At 54.0% G+C, this 8,919-nt stretch overlaps 1 protein-coding gene across 5 annotated transcripts in view; it reads left to right on the forward strand.

Moving 5' to 3' along the window:
- The window catches only part of PTPRU (protein tyrosine phosphatase receptor type U), a 51,887-nt gene extending 43,345 nt beyond the window's left edge, over positions 1-8,542 (forward strand). For all 5 annotated transcript variants that reach the window (XM_071767868.1, XM_071767869.1, XM_071767870.1 and 2 more), the window contains 4 exons: positions 1,948-2,073; positions 4,194-4,351; positions 5,434-5,569; positions 7,737-8,542. In XM_071767868.1, the coding sequence (XP_071623969.1) occupies positions 1,948-2,073; positions 4,194-4,351; positions 5,434-5,569; positions 7,737-7,799 (483 nt within the window). In that variant the 3' untranslated portion in view covers positions 7,800-8,542. The remainder of the gene's footprint in view (positions 1-1,947; positions 2,074-4,193; positions 4,352-5,433; positions 5,570-7,736) is intronic.
- Positions 8,543-8,919: the final 377 nt, after the last annotated feature.

Raw genomic sequence — 8,919 nt, forward strand, 5'->3', positions numbered from 1 at the left:
GTGTGCAGTGTTGTGAGGGACCAGTTGCTCCAGGTGAATCTGCTGCAGGCTGATGGGCCTGGTTCTGGAATGCTGGAGGAGCTGGCAGAGGTTATGGCAGGAACCTTCTTCATCATGTCCCAAAGGTCCTGGGAGTCTGTCCCATCCCTTGTTCCTTGGGAGCAGGGAACTGGCTCCAACCTCCTCTCAGGGGTTGCAGAGAGCCACAAGGTCTCCCCTCAGCTTCCTCTGCTCCAGGATCAGCACCCACAGGGCCCTCAGACTTCTGCTCCAGACCCTTCCCCAGCTCCATTCCCTTCTCTGGACATGACAATCCCTGTGCCTCGTGTTGCCCCAGCCTGGCCAAGGACAGATGGACGTAGGACTTGATGTTCCCTCCTGCATTTTTCACCTTGATTCACATTTACCCTCAGATACCTGCAGGGGACCAAGTGCCCCTTCAAGGCCCCAGCCCTGCAGCCATGCCACCAACTTTCCTGTCCCTTCCACTGCCACCATCCAGCCCCTCCAGACATCAGTGCTGTAGGGAAAGAGGCAACAAAACAGATTTTCTTTCTCTTTTTCAGCCTCTCCTTTCCTTCCACGGGCCAGAAATGCTCCTTAGCCTGGCAGGAGCTGCCTGCTCCTGTGCCATCCTTCCCCAGGTCCCCAGCCCCAGTGGAGGCAACAGGGGCTGTGCCATTTTTCTTCATTATCCAATGCCTCTTTGTCTGGATGTCTGTTCTTTAGGGATGTGTGTGTGACAATATTGAGCTGGATCTTAAATGTTTACCAGTTTAAGCCCAACAAGTAATAAATCAACCTCTGCAGCAGGCAGTGCTGAAAGGTGACTTGGAGGGTACATCCCTCGCTTGAACTGCCTCTTGCCAAAGGAAGTTTTAATATCCAAATTATAGCTCCGAGTCCAGAAGGCTTGGAGATCCTGGAGATTTATAGCCCCTATTAATAACCAATTATTTCTCCAACACATTTGCCATGCAGTTAGGCCCAAGCTGTTAGATGGCCCGAAATGCTGAATGTCCTGTTAAAGTGTGCTGACAAACATCATCTATTTGGTGTCAGTGCTGGTTTCCCAACTGTCACGGAGTGAAAACATTCCCACTGGTGCCCTCGGACCGAGCCATCCATCATGGGCATGTCAGGGGGAGCAGGAGTTGCTCCCCAGCCCTTTCCCAGCCTGCAGGTTGGGGTTGCTTTGACTTGAAGGGGTGTCCTGGCCATGAGAAGAGGATCTCTTGTCCCATGTTGGTGTTGCAGGTGGTGGCAGAGCTGCTTCTGAAGCCAGTGGGGTTTGACAGCAGACTTGGAGCACCCAACCCTTCCTCCTGCCAAGGCAGGGACCACCCTGTGCCCCCCTAGCCCAGCAGTGCTCCCCACCAGGAGCATCACCCGTTGTGTTTGTGCCCCATCCTGGTGGTTGGAGATGGTCTGGTGCTTGCAGATCTCTAGGAATGCCCCATCCTGGTGGTTGGAGGTGGTCTGGTGCTTGCAGATCTCCAGGAATGCCCCATCCTGGTGGTTGGAGATGGTCTGGTGCTTGCAGATCTCCAGGAATGCCCCATCCTGATGGTGGGAGATAGTCTGGTGCTTGTCCTGCTCATCTAGCATCTGAAATGGGGTGGATGAAGCCCTCCAGAGCTGGGGATCCCCCATCTACATCTGATCCCCTCTGTGTTTGTGCAGCAGGGAGAGGGCTACAAGGCTGTCAGGGGGTGGACAGAGCTTTTTGGCTTTGATCCCTCAGCAAGTTGAAGCCACCAGGAATGTACCACGGGTCCTTCATCAACTAAGAGCATCGTGGCTCTGCTGTTCCCTCCTGGGGCCTCCCCCCACATGTCCCTCTCGGTTTCTAGCACCAAGCTCCCCGTTCCACTCAATTCTGTGCCCTTTCCCTGTGTGCCAGTGCCTGTCCCTGCTCACAACAAGCTGTCTCTCTTCTCTCCACAGCCCTGTCTCCAGTACTGGCCTGAGCCTGGGCTCCAGCAGTACGGCCCCATGGAGGTGGAATACGTGTCCGGAGCGGCGGATGAGGACATCGTGTCCCGTCTGTTCCGAGTCCAGAACATCACCCGGGTGAGGGGCTCTCCTCTGGCTTCCTGACAGCTCAGGGTGGGCAAGGAGGGCTTGATGTTTGTCTGGGGGTGTGTGCCCAGGTGCCTCCCAGTGCATCTCCCAGTGCAGAGCTCTGGGTTGGGTGCAGGGGATGGATCGGTTTTGTTAGCTGCTGCCTCGAGGGAGGTCTGGGGCATCATCAAGAGGTTTTTTTAATGCTTTTAATGCTTTTTTTAATGACTCATTTTTTTTAATGAGTCAGGACCTTCTTTGGAGGGCAAAAGGATGATGTGAGTCCTAAATCTTGATGCAGTCCTAAAGCTTGGCATTGCCCAGATGAGTGACCCTGTATAAACCGAGTGGTGCTGTAGATCCTGGTGTCTCCTTCACCCTAATCCAGAGGATGCACCCCCAGCTCTTGTCCTGGCAGAGAGGAGCCTGTAAAGTTGCAGTTGGCTCCATCCAACCTTTCTGGAGTCTGCAGCTCCTTGCAAGATTTTAGATAACTGTAGGGAAGACCTAACTCATCCTTCCTGGAGGTCCATCTCTGCCCTGCCACACGTGTATCACAGGATGGAGACTCCCAGCACAGGACCAGCAGAGCCTTTTTCCTGCAGGGTGAGAAGATGCAACCAGGTTTTCACCTGTTGTCCTTGTCTCCCTGATGCTTGGCTGGGTCAGCTCACCTTTAAATGAAGAGAAACTCAGTGAAATGGGGGACAGGGACTGTGACAAGCAGCCTGTGTGGGCGCAGAACTGTGGGTGGAAAAGAAAAGCTAATTTAACTGCAGAAGCCAGCCCTGGAGAGGTGGCATCCCTGAGGTCTTTAAATCTCCTGAGGTTTGCCAAGAGGCTGAGGCTGTTGTCCCACTGGAAGACATGGGGCAGATGGGAATTAGGGAGCTTGGAATGGAGGAGGTGCCTTGGCTGAGGGCCTGGCTGGGAAGGGTGCTTCAGCGTGGGAGCTGAGTCAGAGAAGATAAATCCTCATTATCTGGGCTCTTAACACAAAAAGGGTTTTGGTTCATGCTCCCCGTGGGAGCAGCTGTCATTTCCTGGGTGTCAGCACAAAATCCTCCACCAACTGTGCTTTGCTCTCAGGTGGTAGAATGTACCCCGTGCTAAATTAAAATGCAGTGTGATTGAAATCTCTGGATTGAAGAAAAGATTTCCCCCAGGAGCAGATTGCTGGAGGAGCCCTGGGAAATGCAAGGAGCTGCAGCTTGCCAAGCCTTGCCAGCTGGAGGGGAGCTGGGTGTCAGGGGTGTCACAAGTCCTCCAGAGCCAGCCAGAGCTTTCACCTAGGCTGTCAGAGGAGTTTTCTCCTGTTTTAACTCCACTTATTTGTTTCATCTTCTGCCTCTTCCCTCCTGACTTCCAGTCTGGGAGGCCCTGCAGAGCCCCAGGAATGCCCCATCCTGGTGGTTGGAGATGGTCTGGTGCTTGTCCTGCTCCTCAAGCATCTGAAATGGGGTGGATGAAGCCCTCCAGAGCTGGGGATCCCCCATCTCCTTCTGATCCCCTCTTCCTCCTCTGCTGCCTGCTCCTCACACACGTGCCTGGATCCCTGAGGTCCATCTGGAGCGTGGGACCCACGGTTCCATCCCATCGGGTGCTCCTGAGGACTTCAGAGCAAGAGCCTGACATGATCCTGGCTAAAGCCTGGCTTCGTTTAGCTGTGTGGATGTAATCCTCCTCCTTGGAGCCTGCTAACCAGATTAGGTTTCAAAACTAACCAGATTACCAGGGTATTAAGGGGCACTTCCACCCCTCCTGCCTCCAGGGGTGGCAGCTTCTCCTCAGCCTCCTGATTTACACTGAACACAACAAAACACATCCCCAGGGACCTTCTGCATGACAAGGACATTGTTGGAGAAGCCTTGGAGAGGCTCAGGGGTCTGGGGGCAGGTTTGGGGAGATGGATGCTGTGAGTTAGGGGAAACCATGTCAGTGGAGCTGCCTCGGATGGGATGGGGTCAGAGCAGGAGGGGAGAGCAGAACCATCCATCTTGAAGCAGCAGGAAAGGGTTTTCCTCTCTTCTTCTACTATGTGACCAACCCCTCTTCTCCTCCATCAGAGCTCCAGTGGGTGCAAACAAGGGCAGCCCCTGGGTTGAAGCTGATGAAGTTTGTTTTTCTAGTTGCAGGAGGGGCACCTGATGGTCCGGCACTTCCAGTACCTGCGGTGGTCGGCTTATCGAGACACCCCAGACTCCAAGAAATCCTTCCTGCACCTCCTGGCCCAAGTGGAGAGGTGGCAGAAGGAGAGTGGTGATGGCAGGACCGTGGTGCACTGCCTGTGAGTCTCAATGGGAGAGGAGCAGGCTCTGGGGTAGGGGGGGAAATGCCACCAGCTCATTTGTCCACAGTTTTGCCTGGAAATCCTCTAAATGACCCTTCTTTGGGGTTACTTGGTGCCCAGATGGTTCTGCCTCTCCCACAACACCAGTTTTTGGGGGAGGCACCTTGTGCTCATCATGTCAAACCTCCTCCACGAGGTGGATGCTCAGTGGGAGGGACACGGGGTGCAGTGAGGCTCAGCAGAGGTCCCAGTTCTGTCACCACATCCCGTGTGTGGAACAGGCTCCAAAGGGACATGGCAGGAGCTGTGCAGCTCCCATCAGCTGCTTCTCATGGAGGTGGACATGCTCTCCATCCCCCTCTTCCTTCACACAAACACCCACAACACGTTCCTGGGGTGGGACCTGGCACACAAGCAGATTGCTAGAGACAGCAGGAGAGCCTTTAATCAAAAATTAATTACAGCCTCGTCCATCTTCATTAGCTGAAGGATAATTTGAGAACATGCTTTATCAAACATGGGCATTGTGGGCTCTTTTCCTCTTCCTGCTGGGATCAGCTGTTGTGGTGGGATGGGATGGTTTCAGCCTAGGATGGAGGGACATAGCCAGGAATGCCCCATCCTGATGGCTGGAGATGGTCTGGTGCTTGCAGAACTCCAGGAATAGCCCATCCTGACCTCTGTGCTGGTGGAACTTGGGATGGTTCCTCTGCCCAGTGCTACCCAAGAGGTCATTGGCTCAAAGTCACCCTGCAGATGGGAGGAGAGAGGCAGAAAGACAAAGGGGATATCCCCAGGTCCATGGCAGGGCTGGAAACTGATCCCCTGTGTTTGAGATCCATCCCCAATGGTCCATAAAGGTGTTTTCTTCCTTGGCTGTGGCTTTTGTGAGGACCAGAGGGCAGGATCACACCTTGCCACCGTGCTGGGTCTGCTTCAGGTCCTGTGGTTTAGGGGGGCTGTGGGGTTTGATCCTGTGCTCTGGGACATCTCCTGGAATGCAGAGAGAGAAACCAGGGGAATAGGAGGATGCTCCCATGCCACTTTCTTACTCCTGACACTTGTGTTTCTCCCACCAGGAACGGAGGTGGCCGGAGTGGCACCTTCTGTGCCTCCACCATGATCCTGGAGATGATCAAATGTCACAACATGGCAGATGTTTTCTATGCTGCAAAGACCCTCCGAAACTACAAACCAAATATGGTGGAGACCTTGGTAAGCACCAACCACCCACCAGCAGCTGCCCTGGCAAAGGAGGGGAGGTGCTGGGGGATGCTCAGCTCCTGAAGAACCTTTCCCATCCCACATCCTGCTTAGCAGGATGCAGAATGTGTCTGGGTGAGCTGAGGGGATAGTGCTGAGACAGCTCTGAAAAGCAGCCTCAGGCTTGGCTTCATCTCACTGTGCCAGTGTGCCCTTGGCATCAGTGCTGGGCTTGTCAGAAATCCTTCCCAGGAGTGGTAAGGCAGGTTTGACATTAATTCATGGGATGTAATTGCAGTTCTTCAGAGGGTTTGCAGTGCCTGGAGCAGCTTTGAGGTGGAGTCAAAGTCCTGTTGGAAACCTCCAAGGGAACTGTGTTTTGAGTGGAATTAATTGGTGGATAAGCTGCTGGGGGCAATGGTGGAGCCACATTTCCTGATGGGGGAGGCTGGAAAAGTCTCTGTCCTGTTTCAGACCCTGGAGAGCAGGGTGGGGATGGAGCAGGCACGTGTCCCTCCCCCTGGTGAAGGAGTCCAGGTGCCTCATAATGTTTAAAAAGCAAGTGAACTGGAAATGTTTACCCCGTTTGGATTATAAAACCCCTCAATTGCAAAATGAAATGGTTTCGAGGAGGGGATGTGATTTGCATTAGGGATGAAAGTGGAGGAGAAGGTGAGGGAGGGGCTGGAGAGCAGAGAGAGGGATGCAGGTAATGGAGGGATGATGTGATGAGCATGAAGCCACCAGACCCATTGGACTAAATTGCAAAGGTATTAAAAAAAAAGGGAAAAAAAGCAACATTTCACATCAGGACACAAACATCCTCCGGCCTCAGATGAACCTGAAGTGTCTATTCTGGGAGTCCCAATCTACTGGAGTCACTGGGAGGCTGGATCCTTGCCCAGTGTAAAGAGCCACAGCCCAGTGGAGAGCAGCCGGCGTGAGGCAGTTCCCTGCTGCCCCTGCCTCTTCCCCTCTGTTTGCCTGGGGGGGTTTATTTTTATATGATGATAAATGGAAAGCAATCCCTTTTCTTAATCCAAAAAGCATTACATGCTTTTCATCTAAGCTGTTGCAGCTTTGAAGCCCTTCTCCCCCCTGCTGCCAGCTCCCACCTGGGGTCCCTGAGCAGCTGCCCACCCCCGTGGGGGACAGCAGGAATTCTGTGCTGGTGCTCAGGTTGCTGATGAGGATTTTGGGTGATGAGCTCTCTCCTTTCTCTCCCTGTCTCACTCAGGATCCTTCCACGATTCTAGGCCAGGTTGGATGGGGCTTGGAGCAACCTGGGCTGGTGGGAAGTGTCCCTGCCCATGGCAGGGGGGTTGAAACTGGGTGAGCTTGAAGGTCCCTTCCAACCCAAACCATTCTGTGTTTCTGTGGTGTCCCAGTGCTCACAGCACCATCAGAAACCTGATTTTTGTTTTGTTTTTTTTCACCACTCTGGCTGGGTTTTGTCTGTCAGATGCTTGGAGGAAAATCATCTCCTGGGAATGGGCACTTCCAAGGTCTGGGCTCCTGTGTAGTTTTCTGTGCTGTGAGATGCACAAGGACAGGGAAGTGCAAGAGCAGGTGACATGAAGAGGAACAAGGATGGACAAGGCTGTCTTTGCAAGCCCAGTTTCAGTGATTTTTTTTTCTATAAACCCCAGAGCCAGCCATGCTGTGCTTTGCCTTCCTGCAGCTGGACAGGAGCAAAGTGTGGGAGGGTGCAGCTCCCATCTGTAGCTGTCTCAGGAAGGGGAAGGGATGGGACAATGAGCCTGGTCCTGCTACAGGCTGGGAGAAGAGCTTTCCCACCCATACCCTTGGCTCCAGCCTGGCCATTGCAGGTGGGTCAGACCTTGACCTGAGCACCAAAGTCTTCATTTGTTTGGCGTTAAACGTTGGATTTTTTCGGCAGTCAGAGCTCCTGGGAGTTCTGTTCATTCCTCTCCCCCTACACAAAGCAAACGCCCGGACCCATTCCCTGCCAGGGCTGGAAAATGGCATTTTTGTATCTACAGCAGGAGAATTTGTGCTGAGGAATGTCCTGGCAGCCAGGGCTGGGTCTTTCCAGACAGGAGATGCAGCCGAAGCCACGAGAGTTGCCTGGCCACGCTCCCCCTGCCTTGATCAGGGATAGCTTTGGGAAGCAGTTTACTCGGGATCATAACATCTTTTTTCTCCTCTCTCCAACCAGGAGCAGTATCATTTCTGCTATGACATAGCACTGGAATATCTGGAGTCCCTGGAGACCAGATAGCACCTGGCCAGGAGGGCTTGCCAAGGGCTCTGCCAACCGCGCCTTTCGCGCTCGGACGTTGCGTTCGTGCTGAAGGTGAGGAGGGGAAACAACGAAGGACCCGAGGAGGAAACCCGTCAGATGAGGAAAAAGGAAAGGACGTGGGGACGTGGTGACCACTCCCCATCTTCACCCTCCACTCTCCATCTTCCCACCCCAAACGTGTCCCAGTGGCCCAAGGTCGGATGCCACAACCCGTCCCGTCCCTGCATCGCGGCGGTGGGGTCGGTGTGTGCAGGATGTGGCCCCGTGGTGCTTCCTGGGCATCTCCAAAGCAGTTGGAGAGGAGACCAGGGAGGGGAGGAGCTGAACAGAAGGAGCCGAGGCCGTTTCCCAGCAGAGAAGGATGGATATTTGGAGAAGAGATCTTATTTTTTAATTACCCGTGGAGTTGAAGCTGCTCTTCTGAGGAGCCCAGGTGGCTGCTGGCAGGTTTTGCCCTTGATGGGGGACGTGCTCTGAGCCAGAGCAAAGGTTCTGAAAGGAGCTCTTCAGTTTCTGCCTCTTTGCATCATGAGTTCAGTCTTCACTTTGTTTAGTTCTGTGAGTTGCAACCCTTTGTACATCCAGCCCTGGACAGAAGCAGGGATGTGGAATGGTGGTGGGAGGTGGAGGGTGCTGAGCATGGCCATGTTCCTCTGCAGGGAACAACCCTGCAGGCAATTCTGCAAAGCTTTTCAAGCAGTGGTTCCCCTCCATCTCTACGTTGTCTTCTTCATTTGTAGCAATTAATTCCTGCTGGGCTGACCCCCAGGCACCAGCCCTGGGGTTGGTTTTAGGCCTTCCCTTGTGAGTCCCTGTGTGTGAGCCACCTTTGGTAGCCAGAAACCCTCAAAGTTTGGGTCCATCCCTTGTGCCTCCTGGGTGGCTCACTCAGACAGTTGTCCACTGATGGCTTTTGCTGGGCTTGGTGGGGTTTGGTGGTGGGGTTGGTGTGGGGTGAGCTGTGCTGAAGCCCTGAGCCATGGCAGGGCTGTGGGGCTGGGCAAGGGGAGGTCCCCACCCCCCTGGTGACACTTGGGACAAGTGTGTGGGGACAGGGGTTGAAGGTGCCTGATACTTCTTGGCTTCATCCTTCTCT

This window comes from Heliangelus exortis, chromosome 24 (assembly GCF_036169615.1).
Source record: "Heliangelus exortis chromosome 24, bHelExo1.hap1, whole genome shotgun sequence".
Taxonomy (NCBI): domain Eukaryota; kingdom Metazoa; phylum Chordata; class Aves; order Apodiformes; family Trochilidae; genus Heliangelus; species Heliangelus exortis.